Genomic DNA, 27,964 nt, shown 5'->3' with positions numbered 1-27,964 from the left:
TTTTTTTTAGCCAGTTTTCTTTTAGAATCAAGAAGAGATCAAGAGAATTCAGGAAGCCAGATACCGAGTAGAGATATGCTGGATATGGTCCTAGAAATGAAGTCTGTGAAATCAGAAGTAGGTCTCCACCACTCCTCCAGTTCACAATAACCTGTCTTGAAGTCTGATCACTTTAATCTTTTGGGAGTTAATTTATGTTTAGACCTTCAGTAAAGAAAATTATCAAGAAATATGGATCCAAACTGTAATGAAGTTACCATTGAAAGACTTGAAAAAGTGAGTGCTTTTTTACTTTTGTGTGTGTTTGGGGTTTTTTTTTGATTTTTTGACTAAAAGTTTGGTCTTATTAAAGGCAAATACAACCTTCCCACTGATTTCAGCGGTGCCAGACCTTTACCCTCAACATGCATCTCTCACTGACTAGGGAACCTCAGACAGGTTTCCTAATTGCTAGTAAAGACAGTAATGGCCTCTTCAGTGCTCAGCCTGTGGCAATAGGACATAGAAAAGAGAGCAACAAGCAGGCACATTAGGTACTGAATGCAGATTCCCACTGAATTTAAACCCCTTTGAATTGTGTTGGCACTCGTGTAAATCCTGCCATACCCATACCTGCACATTTGACTCGGCAAGATTAACCCCTCCAGCCCCTGCCCTTATTCTGGGCTGGCAGCTAAGTTTGACTTAATGATGCTTTCCCTCAAGACCAGAATTGCCCGAAAGATACCTGGCCTGCCACCTGCTTGGCTCTGAATTACCTGGCAGCAGGGACGGCTGCAGTTACATATGTGAGAGCAAAGCTGAGCTCAAGGCACTCGGAAATAGCGACAGAGCGTAAAACCTAATGATGGCCCAGGACTCTTTTCATTCAAAAGTAATCATAGCCCCATGCTCAGAAACTTGCAAACAGTTGAAAATATTCTCCTTTACTTGACCGCACAGCTGAGCAATACACATTGTATGGGAAAACACCTCTAAATACTTGCATTGTGGGCTGTGGGCTGGAATGGGAGCTGGCTTCTGGATTGAGATGCAGAGCTCTGAGCAGCCACCACTCTGCTGTCAATAACACGAGTGGCACGCCAGGAATAACATCACATTTATGCCAGGCTCCGAACCACAGCCCGAGGTTTTTGAAAGAGCATTGGTTTAACGCATGTCAGCATTTCAGAGCTCTCAGCCCTAAGTTTAGATGGCTATGCAGCCCTCTGCATCATGTATCTTACAACTCAATCACGTCTCCCTTTGAGAAAGTAAGACAGAACAAAGCAGTAGGAAAATACAATTCAAACAGCACAAGCTTTGTTTCAAGTGTTGCAAAACCCAGCATTTGTCAAGGCTGAACGGTGCAGATATTCACTAGAAAGGCTTCCCCAGAGCTGTGGATGATCAGCATCTCTGACATTCAGGCCAAGCATCTGTTTTTCAGTTTAAATTCAGACTTGGATTCAGTCATTGAGTTTGCTGAGGCTTGAAAGGTTATTGAATCATTGCTGCCTTAAAATACACTGTACTGCATGCCTTGTGGCACATACTTCTTCACCACACTTACTTGATGCTGCAGCTACCACAGATGAGTATGCTGGGTGGACGTTGCTAGAACCTAAAAATAAGATATTTTAATTTTCAGCTATTTAACCAAAAACCCCAATGTTAATGAATAAGAATAAATGGAGAAGGAAAGATTAGGGAAAACGACTTGTGCAAAAATCATATGAGAATTCCTTCACAGTGTTTTAAAATCCAAAAGCTGTTACAAAAAATGTATTACAACTTTAACTTATTGAAAGTTATCACAAAATTAATACTAAAATGAATCTTGATCTATTTATGGAATTCTCAGTCCAGACATGTGAATTGGAGAACTATTTGTTGACTCCTATACCTGAAAATCATGACGGCATTTGGGAATGGAGAGCTTGCTCCCACATGAATCACTTTATATGACAATATATTATATGTAAAGGTAAAGACTAGCCATAAATTTACTGCAAATGAACCCTCATCTCAGAGAATCTACACACATTTGTGTTTCTGTGAGACACACTACTTTTGCACGTATCTCAAAGGCACAACTCTAACTCCAGCCCATCTGCTGGAATTAATTTTTTTATCCATTCCTAATATTTCTACATTGAATTACTGAATTCATGAACCACTAAATCATGGTGTATTCAGCTGCATGTCTTGTTTTAGGAAAGCTGTAGGTCAGGAGGAAAGCAATTCAAACATCCATGCTACTGACCTATATCTCTGACTCTATGCAGGTCCGGTCGAGTCTTGGCTGCAGCTGCAGCTGTTGTGGTTCTGGTTGTTGCAGGTGTTGTGGTTGGCTTCGCTGTCGTCGTGGAAGGATCCGTCGTCGTGGTTGTTGGTGTTGGGGTTGTGGTGGCCATTTGTGTAGCTGGTGTCGGCACTGGGGAAGTCTGATACTCTTTGCGGACTACATCCCCTGTAGGAACATTGACATGATCAGTGCAGCTGGATGTGTGACATGCAGGGAAGCATGAATAGTGCTCGCTCTTTAAGGTGATCCAGACACTGGCGTTCTCTTCAGGATGTCTACAATCATCCTCATCTTTGGAGCCGTTAGTGCCTTTTGCTGTGTGGATGTGTAGCACACGTGTCTGTGTGACACAGCATCGCACCGCTCTCCAGAGGGGGCTGAGGACAGCCTGTCATAGCCTTAGGGTTCCCCCTACACTTTCTCTGCTTTGGCCAGGAACACCTATCAACCTGACAGAGGTCTCAGACCTGTGAACTGGTTCAACCAGCCAGTTGCAGTTTCCAGTTTGCCATCATCTTTTCTCAATGTAATTAAGCCATTAGAAAGTCCATATAAATGGAAATCAACTGACATCTGGAAATAAAAGATGGCCATTCTGAGTCACAGACCAGAATAAAATATGCATTGCCCACCATGGCACTGAAATGCTTTTGGCAGAAAGACAACTTTCAGGAAAAGGTGTTGTGAGGAGCAGGTCAGAGCTGGAGCAAGAAGCGTTAGGGCTTCAGGTGAGGGGAGCCAGGGAGACTACCACCTGGGAGGTGCCAATTTCATCTAACTTTGACTCATCTCACAGTTGCTACTACTTTTAGAATGTATCAACTGTTGTGAGAACGGTGACAATTCTAGTTGCAAGATTTGCATCCTAAATATCCTTATACGAAATTGTTAACATGCTTACAGCTCTTTCAAGTCATTGTCTTGAAAAAGAGCCTTCACCGTTATCTTCTCCATCTATCTATAAAAAACTGCCCTAAAATATATTCATGTTCACCTCAGTCTTGTTTCTCTCCTCCCTGCCCATAGCCCTGGGGATGGCCTGACAGACTGTGTACACTGAAAGGGAATGGTGTGCAGCCTATTCATTGCTGCACAGCACAAGCTTGTATTTTATTGCTGGATGTTCTTCTTTCGGAAACCATCCTCATGAAACTGTCTGGTGGATTAATTACCAGCTAATGCTAGCCAGTGAAAAACTCAGATCTCAGGCAGTTTTAATGGGATAATGCTGAAAGAGAGCTCAGAAGACAAACAAAACAACTCAGCTGAAAAAAAATCAGTATGAATGGCTCTCTTTGGGCTGAACAGTGCCCTGCTCCGTGCTGCTGTGTCAAAAGAAAGAAGGCAGAGGGCACAGTGATTCTTCCCCTCCGACCTGGTGCTGCAGGAGCAGGGAGCAGGCATGACGGCTGGCTTTGTACCCCAGGCTGCAAGGAGCAAGGAAGCTGGGAGCTAAGAGTATTAGCAGAAAACCCAAGGAAGCAGCATAGTAAGAGCAGAGAAAAGATGTTGCCTTGGTGCATATCGGCTAGGTTTCTGGTGGAGCCTTTAACACAAAAGGAGGGGTGCCCATCTCCCTCACAGCATCTTCAAAGGGTTTGCAGGGCAGATGCCCTGCATAACAAATTGCTGAGAGCCTTAACGCAGGCTTCTGAAGTTCGTCATGCCTGAACTCACCCAAAACACAGACAGAAATTAAACTGAGAGGGTGCCCTCTCTTCTCTGAATGGTCACATGCCCTTCACGCACCACCACAGGCCCTCACGTAATGGGGTTGGTTCGGTGGGAAAGAGGCTGTAGAGAGGAGGATAGTTGGGGGTGGGGGGGTAAAGCTGTATGTGTTACCAGTGTCAAACTGCTTCCTATAAGCATCTGCAGGCAGTTTAGACTGGGAGGGACACTGTAAAAGAGCAGCGAGATCCCCAACCCATACCTTGTTCCGATGCTTTTTCTGATGCATTAGGGGGATCTGCTCTCCTCGTAGCTTTTAGGTCTTGCTCTGGCTTTTTAGGCTCTGAAGCAAAATTAAACACATTAGGAAATGCAGCTCTAGAGGAAAAGAATTTTAAGTCTCCTATTTAGAGATTATCAGTCCTCAAAGGAAGGCATCCCATCACCTGTCTTTAGGTAAATCACTCAGCTTAATCAGAACTTTCTCACCAGGCAAGAAAAAGTGGTGGCTGGGTGCCTCTAGAGAGTAGTCACCCCATATTTTTGGTGCCAAATTTAGACATTTTTACTGCCCAAAAGCTCCTGCCAATGTCAATAGAATTTCTGAAGTGAGCAATAAATGTGGGTTTTTACCACTAATAAACCATAATACTCATCAAATTAATGCATCATATTGTTGATTTTTCCTCTGAGTAGCAACATGTCCTGAGAATCAGGGTCACAGTGTGTGTAGGGTGTTTGGGTAATACCAGCTAACATACAATATTTCAGTCACTAATTCACATTCAGATGTAGTTCTTTCTTGCCTGACATTGTCAGATCATCTTGGGGCCAAATCCTGAAAGCCTGGCATAGAAGTAAAAGGGAGAATTTTTTTGGTCCTTTTTTTTCTTCTAAGATCCAAAGTCATCAAAGTACTTGGAACATTTATTACAGTTCATTTACTGCTATCCTGCAAAAGAATCTGGCTCTGCTTTTATGTCTGACTGAGTACTGGAGGATTTTGATCTTCCATATTTTTTTCTTCTCTAGCTATTTTGGCAGCATTGACCTATTTGAGAAATTGCTTCAGGGTTAATGGTTTCCTAAAAATTTGTATTATTGTTTAAAACAACAGCTTCTGATTGTTTTTACCAGCTGTGAATAATTACAGTTTTGGGAAGGTTTTTCTTGTTTTGCCCAGCATTTGGGAAGCACTGTAACCACCAGCAGCATTTAAAGAAATCTCAGGCACTATGAATCTCCAGTGTCCCTGGGACGAGGACCAAAATTGCATGTCTGACAGCTGATCGGGTGTGAAGCAGGATTTTTTGCTAATCTGGCAGCAAATGAGTGTAATTCTCAAAGGATTGCCTTTACCTCCTACAGATAATGGGTTTAAGTATTCAAGTGCACAATGTGGTCTCTATATTTTAAATTAGAAGAAAAAGGTAGCTTTTTTAATTTTTAAAATTAAGAAAGAAGTAGGAAATTCTGTATCACAAGATGGCCCCAGCACCATATTACAGAGATTTTTTTTATCTTAAGAACAAGCTGTTTCTAGCAGAGTACAGCTGACATGCCTGGGCCGAGGCGGCAGGGCTAAGGAGGGCTGACGGGGCCAAGTGAGGCTCGGGCAAGTTGGATTGTGACCATCAGACCTCTTTGCTACTGTGGGACAGGGCTGAGCAAAGCAAGGCAGTGGCGTCCTCAAGCCCTGGGTTTGATCTAACAGTTGTTATTTGCTCCTTCTGTCATCCTGGCCTTTCTCTGTGTGAATGCAGAGTCTTTGTTGCTAGGATCCTAACATTTTCATTCACACTGATTTAAGAACAAAGTGAAAGAAACTGCTTGTGTCCTTGGTTTGCTGCAGGAACAGTCTCCTGGTAGTTTGTTTGCGTGTCTGAGACGTAACTTGATGATGCTCCCCATTCCTATACTGATTCTCACATAATGTGGATTTTAGCACTGGAAGAAGTCACTGCTTGCAGCCTGCTGAGCTCTGGCTGCGATTGTCCCTGGTGTTGTGCGAGACGTTTGGGCTGAGCCTTCATGTGGGTACATTTAGGAATGATGAGATGTGGTGTTAATGATTGTTTCTTAGAAAAAGTCAAAATTTCTAAGGTACAGCCTCCCTTCTAGCAGTGCATATTTGAGTCAGTAATTTCTGCGTACCTGGTCAAGACACATATATAAATCTGTACGTGTTTGATTGTAAAAGCAAACATATTGCAAACTAAAGGCATGGCTTTGAGTGATGAATATTCTGTCTGAACGACTACAGCGCTCACATGAAAATGTGCCTTTTTGCAAGTAAAAGCCTAAAGATGAGGAAAGAGCTCTGTACTTTGCTTCCGTGGACCAAACAATAACAGGCAGGAGAAGAGCAGGACTCCATGTAAGCTCTGTGTGACCTTGGATAGATGGACCCATTGCCAGGCATTTGAGATCATGGAGAACATACAGCACAATTTGTTATACCACAGCTCACAGAGGATAAGCTCAGGAAGGCTCAGGCTCAGCAAACAGCAAAAGAGCCACGTTAGGGAAGTGTCTAGTAGTATGAAACATTCATTTTGTTTCGTTCGCACCCCCAAGGAAGAGTCTGAACATCACACAGTTGTAATAGGGAGCACAAACAAGTGTCATTTCCGTGACGGAAGCATTTCACATACACTTGAATATCAACTACCACCTGGTGTGAGACTTGATCAAAGACCTCTGAAAACAACTAAATTATTTAAACTGTGTTGAGTCTTACAGAGTAGGAGGCTGACTAAAATGGTTGTATAGAGTAGTTCTTTGTCTTATCATCCTTAGCTAAAGCTGCAGTGCATTGCCATCTGTGTCAATAGTATTATATTATTATTTATTATTATACTCTCAACACTGAATATCATAAAAGTTAACATGAATAACATTAGGAGAAAGTCAATATGTAAAACCTCAAATGCTTTCATATAATCAGTACACCATCATACTCACTAACAGATTTAACGCAAAGGGGAAACTCCCTGGGAAGTCCGTGAAACATGGTATGGCCAAAAAAAATATAAATTGTCTGGGATAATTTCCATATGCTTAACATAAAAAATAACCATGAGGGATTCGGATGAGATACTAAGGGATGCATTAACTTCTGATTCTGAATAATTATATATTTCTATTACACAACTGAGAAGCTACAGCAGAGAGTTGTGAATGGATGTAAGGGAGAGTCAGTCATAATTACTTGCCTGATTTAACAGCTGTGCTTTTTGAAGAAGAATATTCAAGAGTTGATGGATATGTCACACCTTTTCTTGGCTTTCCCTCTACCAAAAAAAAAAAAAAAATCATTAAAGAGCATCACAAAAAAAATTTCTAAGTTTTCTTGCAACAAAACTTCCATCTAACATATGTGTTCAGAATCAGACCCCACTTCTTTACTACCCAACTCATTTTCGTGAAGATGTCTTTCATCTGATGGCAAACTCTGAAAAACATGCCACTAAAAATACCAATAGAAAGCATGAAAACATGGTCCTGCGAAGGATTTGAAGAGGTCCGTTTTAGTTCATTCTTTGGTCTCAAATGGTGTTGAGCATAAGGGGATTGTTCCTGAAGGACATCTGTATAATTCGTACTTAAACCCACAGCCTCCTTCGGCAGCCTTTTCCAGTGCCTGGCTATGCAGTTGAGTTAGAAAGCATGTTTGATGTGGAATTCATTTCATCGTGCACACAGCATTCTTCTCTGAACCTCACTTTTGTAACATGCCATTTCTGGCAACAGTCTTTTGCAGTAATAACAGTGAGAGCAGGCTGTGCTTGTGTGTGGGAACATATGGTACCTATATTTAGACCTAAAATGAGGGTCCTGTCTTAAAACAATGAGGTACATTTCTCACTTAAGCTTTGAACCACAAATCTTTTTAGTGCCGCATCACACGCCATCTCTATTGGCACATGTGGCCGTGCAGTTTTGGGGGCAGTTTTTATATTCCCATGTATCACTGAATGAAAAGTGTTGCAGAGAAGCCTTGGGTACAGAAGACTGCTCTGGCCTCTAGGAGCTGGTGGATGTAGGACTTTCTGGACCCTGGTGACTGTCTCTTCAAGAAGCTGTGCTGTGTCATGTGTCTGGACTACCTCAGGTGAGACCTACCTCCACCTCCTGCAAAACCTGAGTCATGATGGTCATGCTAGGTTTGCTTTCCTTTATTCCTTCAGTGGATTTTTTTTTTAAAGGTTTATATGGCACTGCAAGCATGCCAGTTGTCATCCTGGGTGATTAATCCAGAGACCGACAGCACTGAACAGAATTAGCTGCTACAAACGGAGCCATTTCTGGGACCTAAGGGCTATTTCGCCTGTGATGGCAAACAAAGAAGGGGATATGCCAGAGGAACTGGTCCTCTATGTGCAAGGGTGACCACGGAGCTGGAGAGGCACTGTCCTTTGTCCCTTTTCATGTTTCTTTCTCCTTTGTTTTACTCCTTTGTGAAATTTCAGATGTCATTAAAAAAACCCTAGATGACAAAGTTAGTTTGAGATACTAATGAGACAATGATGTAAGGAGCTATTCCATTTCTCATTTACAGTGGTATGAACTGAGAGAAGCTCCGCTGAAGTCAACACAGATCTGCCAAAGATCAGAGCTGGCAAGTTAGCATGCAAGGACAAGCTGGAAAGAGCTTCCTCCTTGCCCTCAGGTCTCTCACAGAAACTGGCCTAAATTCAGGGCAGCAGGTCTTCACTTCCAGTTCCCTCCGAGCCAAAACCAGGATCAGGAGCCAAGCAGAACTAGGGAGCTCTTCTGCCAATTTGGTAAAAAGATAGAAAAGTTATATGGTAGCGGTTTCTAAATTCTTTATCCCCAACTGAGGCAGAGTTGTCAGGTATGAGCGAGATAGATACAACAATAATCTAATAATCTAATTTTAATTTATATTATTTCTGTGCTAATCTGATTTCTAATGCAAAACTGAAGCCCACTGCTGTGCGAATAAACTAGCTGGCATGGGGGCTGGCAGGTCCCGGACTCTTGGGTTTTTGATCAACAGCAATTTTCATCCCATATGTGATCAAGAGGCAGGTCTGAGGCCTGACCTGAATGTGGCCCTGCTCTCTGGAGCAACGGTAATATGCCTTTTGCATTGTCTGGAAAACATTGCATCTAGGTCGGCGTTTGCTTAACATACTTAAAAATGGGTTTACATGTGGGCTGTAAACCTCAACTTCTGGCCGTTGAAGTACAAGCTATGGGGTGGTGGCTGCTCTCCCTCTCATGCTTATTTGTGACTAGCAAACCCAGAGGTTTAGGAGTCTATTTTCTTAACCCACTAGCTGCAAAACTCCCACTAAACTGAATGGAGTCATTCAACTGAGTGCCAAGGCATTTCAGTGTTTGAAAGTGAATACCAGTGCATTTGCATACCTCCCGGTGTGCTGGCTGCTTTAATCCCAGAGGGCAGACCTCGTCCCCCACCACCCCTAAATCACGCCACTTCATTGCCTGGGTCCCCCTAGGATTCCGTGTCTGTGCTCTTTTGTGTGGATGCTCATTCACAATTTAAACATCACAAACACTTGGTGACAATATCCTAACTAGGATATTGTTGGCACATTTCCAGGGTACAGTATCGCGTACGGCGTATGGGTCTGGTCTACTGAAAGGGAATTGGGCTGGAGAATAAGGGACTCAGTTCAAAGTCCAAAGCTGTCCTGAAATTAATGCCTTAGGTGACTTTGTATTTTTACTGGAGATTGCTCTACGCAGCTCTGTCTTTTTATGACTCATAATTTTAAAAATAAAACCCCTCAACTTATCTCTTTTCTGAGAGTGAGATCTGTCTGCATTCAGCCTCAGGCTGCTGAGATGAATGGCACAGCCTTCCTGGGGTTTTAGTCTTCTAAATTTCTCTCTAAAATTCTAAAATTTCCACATTTTCAGCAGGAATAATAAGACTTTTCCTCCTGTATATATGAAATAGGATATGAAACGTTACATAATTTGTTAGATTTATGCTTAAGCTAGTTTGTAAACTAAGTAGTTCCACTGATATCAGTGAGAGCACTCAGCGTGCGTAAAATTAAATGCATGAGGGACAAATCTCATCATGCCTACACATACCCGTCATCTCCTCTTACATGCGCTTGTAACTTTCTCTTGTACCTTCTTTTATAGTGTCTCATTAATTAAGAATAAAGACTTGTTACTATAAATCAAAAATTCCTACAGTTTTATGGGATAACAACTGAACAGCTGCTGAGGTAAAATAGAAATCTTATTTCCCATTTATGTACCAGAATTACAATGTGCTGTCTGTTGGGAAAAAACAGCAACAGCTATTCCAGGAAATTCCTACTCATCCAAAATAAATCCTTCTCATAATGTGGTGTACCCGTGGCAGAATGCTGTAAAAAGCGCATCCAAATATATTAATGCAAATTCCAGACAACAGTTTGTTTTGGTCAGTTTCTGAGACCTCCTTTGCTGTCCACAAGCTTTCACATGAAAAGAACATTTCTTTATTTTTAGTGGCTGTTCAGTTGCTTGAACTGTTGATTTTTCCAGGAATGACGTAGTTAACTAACATCCGTTGGTTGTACCTATCCCAAACCTTCAAAAGTGTGGACCAGCAAGAACTGACCCACTGTATGGATGCAGCAAGAAATCAGATTTAGAAATTGTACATAAAGCAATGTAAATTAGACTCTCCTTTCACATGGGTAGAATGAGCACAGGTAGGTTTAGTATAATCTGAAGCTGGTGTAAAGGGGATCTAATTTACAAAAAAAAAAAAATCTGTGAATTTTGTCAGTGAATGCAAGTGAGTTGCTGTATATACTATGGGCAGAAAAAAGAATGATCATTAAATTAAGGTGGATTTCCCAGCACTGAGTAGATATCAGTGCTGTTTGGCTAACAGAGGTGCGGAGAATTTATAACATACTTGGGATCCACCAAGAGAATTGCTTAAGATCATAGGATTTGCATAAATACAGTATGGCTACATGTGGCTTGAGATGGGTTGACAGAAATCAAGCAGATGTGAATTCAGGTGCAGACTGAGGATGCTTCAAATGGCCAAAAGGCCCGTTATTCCCTTAGCAGCTCTGCTGACTGGGGTGGAAAGCAAATGCAATAGGAAGACTACCCATCAGTACCGAGGCCTGGATTTTACACATCAATAGCAGGGATTTAGGTGCCCTCAGAGAGTCGACCCAGACTGCCTGTCACCTCCTGCAGTGGGCTCAGACCCACGCTGGGCTGAACTGAGCACACCGCTGGTGGGGTGCGTGGCTTTTTGCGGGCTGTATAGGAAGCCCAGAACAAAAACTGTCTCAAGTGCTAAAGCTAGGTGGGGTGGGCCTGCAGTGACTAAACAGGTCTTTAAAATGAGAAGGCTGCTTCCCCCTCTGTCTGTTGCTGCCTGACTGGTTGGGCAGCAGGTAGCAGCCGTGTAGTGCAGGCGGTTCTGGTGCTCCACCATGGTACCTGACACGAGGAAGGACTCCCTCCAACGTGGGAGTGACAGCGACCGGACCCCGTTGGAGAAGGTCCCGCGGTAACCTGAGTGGCCAGCGACTTTCTGGACGAGGATCTTCCCACCAGCATTGTCGATTATACCACTGCAAGGGGAAAACATGGTATCTGAAGGTGAAAATTCCACAAAAAACCCTTAGAAATCATTCAATAGTGCAAGAACTATGACGCGTTTAACTTTTACCTTTAAATTAGGAGCTATAGTGCAGCTGTGAATCTACTGCTAAGTTTGCTGCTAAGAAATATTCGTGCTTCTTCCACATAGAGAAGAGCAGTTTGTTACAAAGTGCTGTCGGGATCTGTTTGCTCTTCCCACTGATCTACTGGTCCTGTGTTTAAGGTTGACCTACTTGCACACAAGAACAAGCCTCTGCCTTCGTTAAAATTCCTGCAAGCTTGATTGAACAACTGAAGATACAGGGAGAGGTACTCAGGAGTTTTTGGGCCAACCATGTGAAGCGACTGCGACTCTAGAGGGGTGGTAGGCCTCTCAGTAATGACACTGTGCAGGAAAACAAGTAATGGGCAGCAAACAATGGTGAAGAATATGTTAGAGCTGTAGCTTTCTCTGATGACTGCAAGAAGCTGCTGGTAAAATAACTGTAAGGAAAGGAAATTCACCGTCTGAGGAAATGCAACATGTAAGCTAACAAAGCCAAACCCAGCTTGCAAGCTGAAACCCTCACTGCAACAGTACAGGCAGCCAGAATTTGAACTATGGGGGAAATTGCAGTCGCCATCAGTATTTTGTAACTTCCCTTCGGGACAAGCTCTGCAAGCAGAGACAAACGATTTCCATTGTGCACTAGTATTTGAAGGAAGAATTTGTTGTTTGAAAGCCGGTCACCTGGCAGTCATCTCCCCAGCGAGGGGCTGAGCAGCCAGAGCTGCAGCCAGGAGGTGGCAGCCCTATGCACGGAGGCATGTCAGCCTGTGCACTGCGCAGTGAGGGGTAAGGAGCAAAGTTCCCAAAGCTTTAACTGTTCAACTTTACTCAAGGTCTCAGCTGTTTCACAGAACTGGAAGCACTGCAATAGCTCAAATAACTCCAAATGAAGTCAAGTTGTCAATCGGACTTTAAAATTTCTTACTGCATTTTCAGCTGAACGCATCCTGCCTGTGCATCCTGCCTACAGTTATGGTGTGTTTTGGTTGTGAAGTTATTCTCCATTAAAATTTTATGCACATTTTTGCATGGCTAATACAAAACTCTGCAAAATCTGTGCTATAAAATTTGTATTATACATTTCCTCATCCAGTGTCCTTTTCTGTGGCAGGAAAGCACATTACTCAGGCTTTGATGTCAAGGGCAGTTAAATTCAAATCTGGAGAACCAAAGCAGTCCCAGAAGAATGAGAGTTATACGTATTAATCACTGGTGATATGCCTATTATTTCTGAAGCTTTATTAGTAGCAGCAGCTCCATCCCTATCTTCCACTTGAATAATAATAGTACAATAGTAATTTGCTATGCATGAATGAGAGATCTGCAGATCTCAAGACACTTCTCCAAAGGTTGAGAAACGTCTTCAAACATGACTGATTTCAATAGGATTGACAGCACTTTATAAGATTGGATCCATTGCATCACACATGGTCTTTCTTGCAGGTTTTCTACTCGAACAGCAGCCTGCCATCAAACCTACACGGCAGTGGGAACTTTAAAGGGTTTGAAAAGCCAAGGGCTCCCACACTGAAATGATGGTTTTGTCTGAGTGCCTTGCTCATTTAAACTCACTCACCTGTGAATTGCAGCATTGCACACGCTGGAAAAGGATGCATAAATGTCTGTGCCATAAACACGGTATTTTACATCTTGACATCCAGGAGGGCATTTTGCAATGAATTCTGGATTGATTATCTTCCCCGCCTTGACATCGCAATCGATCTGGGGTACATCTGTGAGTTCAAAATCTTGGTAAAGTCAGATTGAATGTTTTCATAGCTGAGTGATCTTGTCATGAAACAGTGAGTAACTCAGTGACAGGGATGCCTTCCTATCAATGGGTTTGGGATACAAGACATGCCTATGCGTTCTGCATCTACAATATAACACATAATAACCCCTATACTGAAGGATGTGGCTGTAACTAAGGATGGCATAAAGAAGCCCGAAGGTATTTCTGACCTTCAGTGTTTGCTTCTCTGAAGGAAATATCCATTATGACACTTACGACACTTCGCTGGAGAGAGAAGGAAATGTAGTCACCCAGGCTGTGGTTAACATGTGGGAAGGAGGGGGTAGGGGAAGAGGTGGCTGTGAGTCAGAACTGGGAAGGACTGTGCACACACGAGGCAGGATCCTTCCTGAGCCTCCTGCTGTGCTCTTGTAGCTCCGTGCCACCTATAACGCCAGGCTACAGCCACATCCCATTATCTTGCCCTTAATTTTTAAAACTATTTGCTGGGTACAATTTACTTTGAACAAGGGGTTGAAGTGTGAGTTCACAACCTCGCAGCAGGCTTGTTTGTCAACTAAATGAGCAAAATAATCTGTGGACAGAAATGTTCTTACAGCAACATAGCTGAAAGTTATACATCCTAGTGTAAAGGACATGCACCACTTGTCTCATGCTAATCAGCCACATATGCTTTGTGTTACAGCAGGTCCATATCACATATTTATGTCTCTCTGTGAAAACCCTAGTGCTTGCTTAGATCCTTGTGTGGTACCTAATGACCTATGAACACACATTTTAGTAGCGAAGTCCACAATTTCCCCTTTACAACCATTCAGTAGCACACACTTTACTTAGTGATTTGATTTCAATAAAAGAATCTGTTAGTTAACATACGCTCCCATTGACTCTGCAGACACTTGTGAAGAGTTACCAGAATATAACCTCACTTTGCACTTTTTTTTTTTTTCATCAGCCATGTCTGCTGTAAAGCAGCCAAGAATACTACTGGGACTACTTACATAGCTTAGCTTTTTTCGTCTTCTTTGTGGCTTCCTTAGCTGCATATGCGCATATAAGAAATGCACCTAAAACAAAGAAAACATAGTATCAGGAAAAAGGGGGACTATCAACATCAGTCATCACAAGCTACTGGGCATGAGATTTCCCAAATTTGAATCAACAGGTTGAAAAAATGAACTGGGAATAGTCTCAGCCGTAGCTAGTTTGTACTTGTTGGTTAACTTCACAGTGAAGATGGTATCTACTGTGGGGCAGTTTTTTGAAGGGATTTAAAGATCAGTTCAGCTCACATATTTATTTGTAGAACTCACTATCAAAAGATGCCATTGAGCCCACGTGACCCAGAAAACCACGAAAGGCCCCAGTATTTCCACAAGCGGTAGAAACTTTTTAATTGGTGTGATAGACATGTCAGTGAAATAATATGCTCTGTGCATAAAGTAAGTGGGAAGTTAGGGAGAGAAAGATCCCTCTGAATAGCCCCGCAGGAAGGTTATCCTGCAATTGTGCATTGTGGCATTTCATTCACTGGTGGTAGCAGGTATGGGATACTGGGCAGCATTATGGACTGTATGACATTCTAGTGTGGCGTGTCCCAGTATCCTGTCCCAACAAGGGCACTGATTTTCTTCAGTAAGTAGAATTATGATTTGAAAAGTGTAATAGTAAGAGAGACATACACTGTTATGTTAAAGCATACATCACAATATATGCATGCAGATAATTGTGTTAGGTTTACTAGCTAAGTGCATGACGTACAAAACCTCTTAATTCATGCTTATTTTATAAGCACTGTGTTATGGATAATTAGGAACTTCATTACAAATATCTTGACCTTCCTACTCACCTTTCCCTTCTCTGAGCTTTCAGAGGGAACTGAAACTCTATAAGATGTGTTGGCTGATCCTATCATCATTTGTTAAGTTAATCTTACTAGAATATGCAACAACAGTTTTATTTCTTTCTTTTATGCTCTTCTCCCCCTAGACTGGTTGCAGAGAGTTTACAGACTTAATAACTCCTAGAACTTGCTCAAAAGAAAAAATCAGTCTCACAGTGTCTGAAGTGACAGCGTGTAGATGCAGTACTGGGGCCTTTTGTCACTGGTGCAGTTGTGTAATGAAGGCAGAACTGTAGTTGGAAAGAAAAGGAGAGAACCAGTGGAAAATAAAGTGCAAAGTCCCAACTATATGTAATGTTAGGGCATAATTTAATGTGGAGAAAGTAATTTGGTCTCAGTAAAGACAGAAAAACTACATAATTAGCTATAAAGTTGAACTAAGAATGGATATCCTGCCAGACTTGAGGGTCCCAGCTAGAGGGAATATTGCCTGTGAATATCACAATTAAACTCATACAGCATTGTTAGGCTACGTGGTGGCTGGATCTCCAGCAAAGGAAGTCATGTAAGTAAAATACACTAAGAAAATATGCTTGATCAACCAGATTGTTCATGTAAGATGAACTGCAAATTCTGGAGTCTCTACGTGTTCCCAAAAAGCAAGATCCTGTCTGACTGCCAGGGGAAAGAAAATAAGACACATTTATAACCTTTTTCCTTTGGTACCTTCTTGTTCACGGAAAGAGGAAGACCACAGAGAAAAATTGGGAAGGGATGCTCCCATGTAAGAAACAGCTGATTTTTCTTTGGAGGGAATCTTTACATTACGGACATTTTTCAGGCCCAGTTGTGCCATCTGATATGGACTGCATGCAGCTGGTCATGTACTTAGAGATCTCTGCAAGTAACTAATATTTTTTCTCGGCCAAAATCAAGCAGTTTGAGTGGCCCATTTCTGAAAAGCTGTAAGCCAAGGCTTACTCCACCCACCACTGAAAGCGTCATCAGCTGTGGAGTCCAAAGGGAAGAGAAGGAGCCAGCAGCCACTGGTCAGCCAGGACAGGAGTACAAACCCACAAACTACTAATTGCAGCACATCAACTGTACTTACCAAAGAAGGTTGCAATGACTGTGGCCTTCATGGTGAGTAAAGCAAAATCTGGATGTGTCACTAAGGAGCACTGAAAAGGAAGAGAAGAGCACATCAGGCTGCATTCGGAGGTACCACAGACGATATTGCAACAGTGGGGGAAGAGGGACTGTGCACTCTTCTTTAACCTTTCACAATCCTCACATGCTGCATCCTCTTCCCATGCTTTGTAGAGCAGCTGATGTCCTCAGAGGAGATGGCGTTTGGGCTGTGGCACTCCCATGGGCTAATTTTTTACTTCTGTCCAAGATTTGCCTTTTGCCTCCAGAAACCAAGATTTCATTCTACATACTTATTTCTGAAACCAGTGGCAGCAGAGGGCATGATGGGTGTGGACACACTCTGACAGCTATTCAAGTTCATTCACTACTCTTCTAAGGCATATTGACAGAATTTCATTGTCTGCACAGCAAACTGCACTGTTTAATCTCATAAAGATGTGGGGAACATAAGTCTGTCTGCTCCTGAAGAATGTCACATAAAGTATCTTGCAATCATGCCATCATTTGTGAGCCAAATGACTGGTTTCTTTCCTTTTCTGAGAGAGGGTGTGTGTGGGGGGGATGTGTGTGTGTGTGGTGTGGTATGTGTGCTCGTGCACACACACCTGAGATTCAGAGGACTCTGTCAGAACATCCGGACAATGTTGTCTTCCGGGTCGCCATATGTGATTCCTGACTCCTACCGTCCCAGAAGCTCTTGGCCAGGCTACAAGAATACCAACTTCTCAGAGACAACCCCCCCTCAGCTCCTCCTGGGCATCACCTCCCATGCTGCTTTTGCAGTTATTTGGTGATTGTTTGGAGAATCCTGGGTTAGGTGCTCATAATTAATCTCAGTCACTAAAATGCTACAAGATGCTTGACAAATACCACAGTAAAAAGTCTGAGAGGGTGAAAATATTTGTGTGTTGTACAGGAAAAGCTCAAGGATCAAAATAAACTTGGTCTTTAAATAAACTGATTACATGCTTACAAATGGAAAGATTTGTACTAAAATATAAATTAGCTTTCTTTCAAGGAAGAAACTACACAGAATATTAAAGCTGCAAATGATCAGGAAAAGCAAGATATCTCCCTCCTGGGAAACATAGCAGTGGCAGATTTCATATAGGGATTTGTGTACTCAGAACCAGGGCTTTGTCTGCCCAGAAGGAAGTTTAGACTGACAAAGTAGATACAGGAGAGAGAGAAAAAAAAAATCAGTAATCAGTCTTCATATACAATGTTTCCACATTTTTAATTTTAATTGCTCTTCTTTTTCAAGCAAGCCATATGCTTCTTGAGTGAGTATGACTAAAACAGTATGCTAGACTAAACTGCGTTCAGCCAGTTCTAGGTCTATATAATTTATAACCCTTTTTACCGGGACCAGCTGCACCTCTGATTTCTGCTCCTGTGCTGTGATCAGAGAACTTCAAACGCCAGGACATACTAACAGTATCGCTTCCTAATAGTACCATGTCTTTCCTTAATGATCTCCCTAAAAGAACCCTCCTGCAAGGCTGCTAAAGCTGAAAGCAACGGAGGTTGCTGAGAAGACACCGTGCCGAATCCTGGGGGGTGCGGAAAGTGGCTCACCTGTGTCTCTCTGCAAACCGATGGGCAGTGCAGTTGGGGTGACCCCAGACTGTACAAGCTACAGCAGCAAAAGCAGCTAAGTGGTAATGTTCTGCTGTCGCTGTTAGTTTCCGTGAAAAAGCCTTGCCCACCACCTCCTGGAAGAAAAATCCATTTGAAGCATTTACTGCAGTATATTTCCACTGTGAAGCTGGTAAAGGAAACAGTAACAAGCTGTGGAAGAGAGCGCAGACTAATTAGCTCTGATGCTTTCGTCTTCACTTTTATGTCTCAAGTCATCACCACATCATGTTACCCTTCAAAGGTATCAAAAAATTGCCCCCCCTCATAATAAGTTCTCACTTCAGGTCAGTCCCAGAAAAAGAGTAAGAGTTGCAGGTCATTTGGAGGATCACCATGCATCATCAAAGACTTTACTGGCATTGACTTAGGCTTTGGAAAATGCATCTTACTATGAGCATTCCCCAAATCTGCAGTGAGTAAATTCAGCAGTGGCATCTTTGTTTAAAGTCAAAGAGAGCTGTGAGAATTTGTCCTGATAGTACTTGGCTCGGTGCTGAGGTATTTTCATCTCCAGCTTAACTAGAGTAGAAAAGGTTTGCGATGGTAAAGGATCCATGTAAAAGCTGGATTCATGGCTGAGTTGCTGTGTCCTTTGTGGAGAGAGTCCAATACTACCTAACGTTTCCTGTCTCTCACAATATATAAACCACCTCTACCACCAATACTGCACAAGACTTCTGATTGCTTTCTGAAGGCCCTGCTGTCCCCAAGCCAAGGCCAGCCGCCCCAGGAGCCAACCCAGTCCTCTTGGGTGGCACTATCCCAGACTTGGCTGTAATTGCAGTCTCTGCCTAGTCTGCTGGTATTGCTTTTCGAGGCAACAGAAAGTGTCTGTTGGGTTGGTTTTTTTTTTTTTTCTTTTATAAAATACTATGAATTTCCTGCAGAAAGAGGCCAATAAATCTAAAAGGAGTTCATATGTAAAGCCTATCGGCAGACCCCTTAGCCTGCAATAACAGGTATTTTATCAACAGGAGAGTTAACAGAAGCATTTACACAAGGCCGTTGTTAGATTTACTTAACAGATTTGTTGTCATAGCTACACTCAAAAGCATCCTATTGTGGACTGTCTACTTTTTTCTGGTGCAGTTTATACTAGTATCCTGATGGAAAGAAATTATAATAGCAAAGAAACTTATTTTTGCCATTATATTAATTTCTGCATTAGGCACTGGTATGCCAGGAGAAATGCACAGACATCCTGTGACACAGCTCTGGTGGCAACACTCTCAAGGGAGGTCCTGGCCTTCAGACCTTGGGCTGTCACATGGGGGAAAGCGCAGGAGGATTTATGCTGCCGACCTTTAGTGCCTGGCTCAGACACTCCAAGCTTTCCGTTGTGGGAAGTCTGTGTGCATTCATTGTATTTGGGGCCTAGCGAGTCACCTGATTTAAGTCGTACGAGATCTCCTATACTGTATACTAGCATGGCACCCACTACTTCAAAATGGTAAAGGGAGTAACAGCCTGGAATAAAATAGTGGGGTTTTTTGTTTCTCTGGGAAGGAAAGGGAAAGCAGGGCTCTCTGATCCTGCAAACAGACCCATGCATATGACAGGCTTTTTAGTCCATTTAGATCCAATGGGAGGTTTTGGGATGTTTTATTTGTAGATCAAGAACGATACTTTGGTATTAAACACAGAGCTATTGTTCCTTTGCCAAATGAATAGATCCCATTAAAACAAACCCAAAAGTTTCTGTTTTGGATTAGTCTGGAGTATGAGCTTTGCTGAGATTTGTCTTTATCAGATTTCCATTAATGTGGTATTTGCAGTCCCAGTCAGTACTGGTAACTAGTGACCATTCACTATTAAATCTCCTAAACTGCATGCTGGATCTTTGTTTATCATCAGAGTACGTTTTCTCATCGGTATCCTTCAGACTGCCATAACAGAAGTTACCCTTATACCAGGAAAGCAGTTAAGTATATGGATTATATTAACATGTGCTTAAATCCCAGCTAAGCCAAGTACAAGCATCTCCTTCAGTGTTTTCCAGTGCAGGTGCTATTTTACCTTTTAAAATCAAATTTCTGTTTGAAAGAATGTTGATTACTTTCTCCCTACCACAAATACTTGAAACAGCTTGAATGTCAGGGAAGAGACAGAGCTAGCAAACTATTCTTTCTACATATAAAGTAAGATTTTTTATACTGACCTTTTATTAGCAGCTTGACTTTTATAAAGATCTGAGAAAGCTGTTAAAGGCTACAAACAAACAGATGGTTTTAATCTGTATAAATTGTCACTGTATGGCAAACTATAACATTTTCTGATAGAAGTGTGGGTTTTAAGTCCTTGATATTTGGTGTCAGGCACTGCTGTCTGTTCCACAATCAAACTGAAATTCTTTGCTGGTGCCACGTGCTTTGTGTCTGCAGGAGTAAGCAGTTTATTTCCTGTAATCTCCTGCACTGCATAAATTAATTTGTGTACTGTCTTTGTACCACAGTATTGTGTGTTATTGTTCTGCCTTCTCGAGGGGTTGTAATATTGCAGCAGCACTAGCACCATAAAAAAACAGAAGTGGACTTTGTTGGAAAGCTATCTGAGCAAGTAGTGTGGAGTTAACAACATGATCTCTAAGCTCTGTGGGTTGAGTTAAGTATGTGCCCTTTATGGGACAATCAAGCGGGCTTGGTGTAGGTGTGAGTAAACTGGTTTGGATAAAGCAGAGCTGATCATCATCTTCTAGAATAAAACATTTTAGATTTGTTTTTTGTTTTGTCTCTTTCTAAAAAATTGCTTAACCTTTTCTTTGTTTCATGCTCATATTCTGTCCCCATGGTATTGTACCTTGCTCAGTAGTATGATAGCTATTCATTTTGGTGCACACTAGGTAATATGGTTAACACTTGTCACACGTGATTTAGTTTCACGCCTTCTCTTGTCTGAAGGAAGGAATGATGTACGCTCTCTGCACTGTGTTGCTCTGAAAGTCTATACATAAAAAACCCCAAGTCATTTATTTTAAAAAGGCAAGTAATAAGCTCTGCTGAGCCAGAAAAGCCGAGTTTGTAACTATATTAATTTCAGAGGCTTAGATTGCCCTGTAGGTACCACAAGCCAGGTCACTGGATACCAAAAGGTAAGATGCAAGGTGCTATTTTGCAAGGGTGAGCTTGTTCACATGGGATGCTGGACTTTACTTTTTGAGTGATCTGAACTAGAATATATTCATCCAGGAATTAAAAAATGTATCACAGACCTCATCAGCTTCTCTATAAGAAAGGTGGTTGAATGCTCACCTTTTTTCTTTCATATATGAAGGAAATTGCATGGGGCTTGCTATAATTGAGGCAAGAGAAAGCTAGTATCTGTACCAGCACCATCTGTGAAGATAGGTCATGACATACTTTATCATGTCAATGAGAAGAAAAGAAATTAATTGCCCACGCTGTTTGTGGGAAGTGTCAATAAGAAACTCAAGGTTTCCTGTACCATGTGCATTCTTCGACCTTCTTCAGCTTTCAGAGGAACCTCTGCTGCGGTTGCAAACTCCGCATCTTGGCCAGATGGCCGGAGGCAGGTGGAACTAGGACTGAGAACCCACAAATGCTTCCTGGAGGCGGTGCTGAGCTTCGGAGCAGTATGGTTCACTCTGCTTAATTATCCAGCGCCTCAGAAAGAGCCAACAAGGAAACACAGGCTTTTATGGCTGCAGGTCTTTTCCTTGTGGTGGAGGAGTTCTAAGAAGTATCAGAAATTGCACGAGGCAATTGTGTATTTAATAAAATTACCAACCAAACCACTGCTAAATGAGTTTCTGAGCCTGGAGACAGCTTGTGCTTTTGCCTTAAAGAGTCTTTGCATTACGTACACAGCTAGCATTAGGATTAGAGGCAGGGTTATTAATTTTGAATAATTTCCTTTACCACCTAAGCAGTAGCTGCATACTGCTTGACAGCTGCTTTCTGTTGCAAGACAAAACCCACAGCTGGTCAGTGGTGGTCCTCCACCCCCAGGGTAGTGACCCTTCAACAGCAAGTAAATGGCTGCTGTGGTTTTTCCTTGCCTTTTAGGCCTTTTTTCTTCAGAGGTGGGTGCTGAGGGCTTGGACACTGCTCCGTGTCTTGGACACATGCTGGTTTACACGATACTGCCTTACAGACGTAGCTGTCAGCCCTGTTTCTCAAGCAAGTTCTGCTGACTGGCTTGGCTTACTGGTGTCAGCGTGTGGTAACTACAGGCAGGTTGGGCCGTTGAGCCTACTGGGTGGTCTGTGAGCTGCCTAAAATGGGGGTAGGCTATTGCCCCTGACAAACAAAACATGGAAATATTCCCCGAGTGGCCTGAAGGACCCTGGCTCGCCATGCACAGCAATGTTAGCTCAGAGGTGGTCAGAGGTTATAGCCTCTGCTTGGAGAAGAACTAAGGGTTCAAAATGACCCTGGAGAGAGCAGAGGCCTCACCTCTTGGAGGCCCTCTACAAAGTGATGGAGGAGATTTTTTGAGAGTGAGGGTGCTGTCCCCAAGGGTACCGAGGATGCCTGGGCATGTTGTCCCCTCTCTACTGAAACTAGACCACTGTGCGTCTAGGATCCTAAGAGCCGAGAAGGTGCCTGAGGAGTGTCTCTGCAGCCCTGTGGTTTGGACATTCAGATGGGGAAGAGGACTTACGGTCCAAGGACCTTCCCTCTCCCTGGACTCGCTCGACTTTTTATGCAGTAGTGATCCACCGTGAAACGCGTGCTCCTTCCAGGAGCAAAGCCAGAGACTCGGCCAGGCATGCAAGCAAGGAGCAAGTCAGGCCTCTTCTCACTCGCTTTCTTTCTGACCCCACATTTGGTATTCCTGGTTGCACAGGGGTCCTGCTTCATCATGGAGAATGGGGGGGTATCCCAATCTTTTGTGTCCTGGAGTCTGATGATGCGGGACCTCTTTGGTGATGAAGAAAACATGGGTTCAAACTCTCTGAGGCCACGGACAGCTCTGATACAGTTATCCCTGATTAAGTGTTCTAACCACTTGCCTCTTACTACAAAAGCTTGATTGTTGTGGCTGCCACATCATGTTTTAAATGGTGCCTGCTCTGCTCCATGAGGTCCCTGACTCAGAAGAGGGCTAGGGGGGCTGCTGGTGGCCAGTACCTCTTGCAGGGTACCTGTCAAGTCATTCTCAAGTCATTGAAGTGAGGTGTGGGTGGATTCAGAAGTCTAAGTTCTACCTAAGTTGCACTTTGGGCACAGGAGTCCTTTTTTTTAAGAGCTATTTAAGAACCATTTACATGCAGATTTGCAAGAAGAATTTAGTCCAAAATAGCTCCATTCAGGTAGGTATAATGAAGAGATGTTATACCCAGCAATTTAGAGCCAAATAAAAACACCCAAGCAGCCCTGCACTACTCATTTTGTGTTCATGCAATGCTCTGGAATTAAAACAACATAAGGTTGAAGTAGCAGTGACGAATTATTTCTCTACTTTCTACAGAGCTCTTTCAGAAGAAGGTAATTTATTTAAAACTACAGTGTGATTTAACTTGCCAGACCTTTCTCAGAGCCTAAATAAAACTGCAATGATTATACTGTTTCATCTGTCTCAGCAAGATAACCATCAATTATGCTGGTCTGACCTGCCCTTTCCAGCAAAGGAAGAGATACATTTAGAATGTCACCCACTCACAGAAAAAAAATAATTTGGACTATCCAGAGGACGATTTCTATGAAGGTCATTACACTGTACTTTCCTGGTTTCTGTTAATGTTTTATGCTTTTTTCCCCCCCCATTTTGATGCACAGCTTTTATGGCTCATTGGGAATTGCTTTTAGCTCAAACCTGTGAATCCCTGTCCACACAACTCCTTCCCTCCATCCCCCTCCCCTCCACGGCTCTTGTCTACTCATGTATCATGTCTACTCACTCCCAGGCTCAAGTCCGTGCTCCCTCTGCATGCTAGAGCTTGCTCACTGTTGCAGAGAACTTCTTTCCCTTTTCTAACTACTTCTGCTTAACATCAGTCAGACGCTAGCCAGGTACCATCAATCCCTGGCACTGGCATTTCCCCAAGGAACTGAAAGAAACTGCAATTCAGCAATGCCCGAGGGCTGTGCTAGTTTTGTGGCATGAGATTCGTGGCCACATTTCTTTCATTTTTCAGAAAATGCATCATCCTCTATTTCCGACAAATGATTTTTAACAAGTCGAAGTGACTTTTTGAAGTGCAGTACGTGGTTTCTCAGGTTGGATGCACAATGAAAAGAGCGCTGACTAACCATGCTGCTGTGCTGCCTGCAAACTACGAAGGATTGTAGTGTGTCAGAATTCCCCTGAAGGTACATATTTTGTCTAAAAGTGAAGAATTTGTGTTAAAGGCACTGCACATCACCCTGGGGATGGTTTCTGGAATTTCTGAAGCATGTTCAAACAAAACTTGACACCTTTTTTTTTGGTAGAAACTTAGAAGCAGAAATTAAGAGAAATTTTAGGATGTTTACACTCTGCTTATTACTCTACATGTATCCCGTTACTACAAAAGTGAGCTATACGTCTAGGTCAAAAGCAAAACTGATCCTTAAGCATTGCAGTAAATTTATGCACCATCTCACAGAAAAACCTTTATGGATTCAGTATCTCCTGCAGTCAGTATTACTACTGATGCCTCATGCCAAAGCCAGGGACTGGTTGGATAAGGATTCAGAAAAGATATGTATTTTAAAAAAATAATCTGGAATTACCCTGGCCTGTGGCACTGGTTTGAAATAAGGCAGTAAGGGGTGAAATTTATTGATGTCTAGTAATGACAACTTGATCAAGGAAGCATCCTACACAAAATATCTTCAGCAAATCAGGAAGCACCAGGGAAGCTGTAGAAAGCACTTTGAAAAGCTAAGCTGAAATCTGCTTCTGTAGTGGAAACCAGTGGAACAAAGTGGAGAGTGTAGTTACAATTTTGTATTATAGTTCTCGGTGTGATAGTCTCATGCTCCTTGCACTACTTTAAATTTTCCCCTTATATATTTTGTATTTTTCAAAAAATATTATTTCTTCCTGACTAACTGCATTATTCCTGCTTGGGACCCTTTCCTTCCATCTCACTCAGATATCTCTCTGATACCTTTAGTTTAGGAAAGACCAACCTGTGATACAAAGGAGACTGCTACAAAAGGCAAATCAGAAAAGAACCCCAAAATGCATTATGAGTCTCAGTCATCTTCTAGTGCTGCTTTGCTGGGACTTCCACATCCTTTGCCTCCTTGCAGGGATGGCTGTCGAGGGCCAGGATGCCTGACCCCACATCCCAGGACGTTGCATGTACACCATGTCCTGCAGGTGGACCCCAGGCTCCCTACTTTCCCTAGGTAGGGGATATAAAGGTGCCACCTGAATGCTTGGAGGAGATGCATGAGCTGTTGTGGTGTAGCCAGGTACAAAAGGCATACCTGGATCTTCTGCTGGAGGTGCACTCATGTCCATGGTCTGAGCCATGAGGGGCTCCTAAGGCCACTCGCTAGATCTGTGCTTTCTCATACTCCTCACAGACAACATCAAAAGCTAGTCTTTAGTCTAGTCTAGTCTTTAGGCAGAGTCTACCAACACTTCTGCGGATAAGCTAAATGCTTCTCTGCTGTCTTCTCCAGAGAGATCTTTGAGTTTGGAAGTCTGTCCCATCTCCGCCTCCTGGGTTGGAGGTGAGTCCTGCTCCTCAAGGGCTCATGGTGCAAGGCTATGGTGAGGATGGAGTCTTACGCCTTGGACTGTGGTAGGCTGACCTTCTCAGCTAGTGGTCATTGCTGCTTTGGCTTTGCTGCAGGCTGTTTCAGTTGTATGCCCCTCACCTGGTGCTGGTCTGCAGCCCACCGGTAACCCAGCCAGCACATTTAAGCTAAAATCTCCTGTTAAGCAGATGTTCCTGTTGTGAGGAGCCATTTGAAAACTGTGGACCTGTGAATACTGTTTCTATTTTTTAATAACTGCAGCAGACATCTAGGGACTCCATGCCGCTTTTGAGGATGAAAGTGAGCTATGGGTTTGCATGGGTGCTGCCGTTATAAATGAGGCTATTATGAGTAGTGCTGGGTTTCTGAAGACGTGCTGCTGGTGGAGGTGCTGTTGAGACACCTGACATAGTGTGGGCCAAGCTGTGCAGCCTTATGGCATGTGTGTTGGCAGCCCTTGGCAACTGGCAGGAGTGGGCTCTCTAGCATATGGGTCATGCAGACAACATGAGAGATGGTTATGCTTCCAAACTACATGCCTCAATATCCAAGTGGCCCAGAGGGGACTTGAGGAGCTAGACAACATAGTGGTGGAGAAAGTGGCCTCCAGAGCCCAGTCCTGGATACTGTGACAGTGTAGGTGCAGCCAGGAATTGTTGGGAAATGTGTCTAAGGACCAGGCTGACACTAATTTATTAATTTTGCATATTAGAAGCTTTTAAAACCTGCTGTTTTGGAATAGAGATGACTCACAGGATTCTGTTTCTGAGAGCCTGAGATCAAAAAGAAAAACTGTGCTTATCACATGGACTAGGAGCAGGAATTTGTAATGTATAGTCTTTTGTTTTTAAAACAAAACTAAGCCTGCAGACCTCAATATTGCATAATCCACTTCCATGCTCAGGAAGTTTTTCTGAACTTTGGCTTTAGGAGATTACCATATGAGCTTCTACTTCAAATCTAATGGTTGCCTAACTTACATATTTCTTCCTACACACAAATTTCACCAGTGAGAATAGAAAATGTAGACCATGGAAGCCTGAGACTTTACATCCGAAATGACCATATATTTTGAGATGCAGTTTGGTAGAAAGACTGTCCCCAAAGCAGGGTGAAAGAAGATTTATCTGACTTGTGTGATGCCTGTATTTGACCTGGCAAGCAATCCCATTTGTACCAAATTGTTCCATTGCAACAACTCTAAACTTCTGTAACCTTTCCCCTCCCTCATCTGGACACTCCTCTCCTTCCCATTTAGCCTCATCCCCAAACAGCCTCTCTTTCTTCATACACTTCATATTCCAAACCCTTCTCCCACCAAGGCCAGGAGAACCAAATGCCGGAGTGTTGCAGATGCATTGCAAGAGAGGTGAGCAGGATGGGCTCCCACCAAGGTGAACAGGATGGGCTCCCATCGTCCCTGGCTGGCTGGAAGCTGTGAAAATAGCCCCCAGAGTCACAGAGCCATTACCCGTTTGTAACTCTGACTCACTGAAGGTGACCAGGGCCAGGATACACAGCGCTGCTGCCAGCTTTCCTCTGTGTCTCACCCTTGTTCTACAGACTCAAGGGTAAACTATGTATTTGGGGAAAATGAAAAGAATGGAGCCTTCTGAATCCCTAAAGGAACCTGGCAGGGAGATTTAGAGGCACAGAGGTGGCCACATCCAAACTTCCATGTAAACAAGTGATTTTAGAGAGGTAAAAATTTCCACAGTTTTATGTACAAGCCTGGAGTTGCTGGAAATCCCCAACTCATCCTGGTGGGGACATTAAAGGCTGCATGAAGCTACACAAAATCAATCAGAATTTCTCCAGAAATTTTGGCTGATGTAAAACTGTCACTTGGCAATTATGTGCTTTTCTTCATATGAAACCAGCTGCCAGCTGAGAGATCGTTGGCTCCTGTGTTACATGTGTTACATTTACAAAGCTATTTTATAAGGTGACAGGCCAAAAACCAGTTTGCAAATGCAAATTGATCTTGAAAGTATTTTTTGTGTCTGTGACTATGGGATGTCCTGTGGAACGAGATGCATTAAGGATAACTGACACATATCATGTTCTTAATGTGCCACTGACCTCTTAATGCACTCTGAAGCTCTGGAGATAAACCAAAGGTAGGATGGACTTAATGGGTGCTAGAAAGCCAATTCAGTCATGACAGTAAGACTTGTCAGGTTAAGAACTGCTTAAACCTGGATGATTTGTATGAAGCAGAGGTGGTTATAAATACTCTGCTGAATGCAAATGTGTTTCCAGTTTGGGATACGAGCTATAGATTTCA

The 27,964-nt window shown here is 42.9% G+C and overlaps 1 protein-coding gene across 2 annotated transcripts in view; it reads right to left on the bottom strand.

Annotated features, from left to right (window-relative positions):
* VIT (vitrin) overlaps positions 1-27,964 on the bottom strand; it is a 54,280-nt gene that overhangs the window by 22,088 nt on the left and 4,228 nt on the right. For both annotated transcript variants that reach the window (XM_010311370.2, XM_075748873.1), the window contains exons 2-9: positions 16,341-16,410; positions 14,388-14,453; positions 13,210-13,366; positions 11,420-11,553; positions 7,174-7,251; positions 4,221-4,301; positions 2,246-2,452; positions 1,553-1,603 (exon numbers count right to left, since the gene is read on the bottom strand). In XM_010311370.2, the coding sequence (XP_010309672.2) occupies positions 1,553-1,603; positions 2,246-2,452; positions 4,221-4,301; positions 7,174-7,251; positions 11,420-11,553; positions 13,210-13,366; positions 14,388-14,453; positions 16,341-16,371 (805 nt within the window). In that variant the 5' untranslated portion in view covers positions 16,372-16,410. The remainder of the gene's footprint in view (positions 1-1,552; positions 1,604-2,245; positions 2,453-4,220; positions 4,302-7,173; positions 7,252-11,419; positions 11,554-13,209; positions 13,367-14,387; positions 14,454-16,340; positions 16,411-27,964) is intronic.

Source organism: Balearica regulorum, chromosome 3 (assembly GCF_011004875.1).
Source record: "Balearica regulorum gibbericeps isolate bBalReg1 chromosome 3, bBalReg1.pri, whole genome shotgun sequence".
Lineage (NCBI taxonomy): Eukaryota > Metazoa > Chordata > Aves > Gruiformes > Gruidae > Balearica > Balearica regulorum.
Note: the sequence above shows the minus strand (reverse complement) of the source record. Positions and strands in the feature narration are given on the sequence as shown.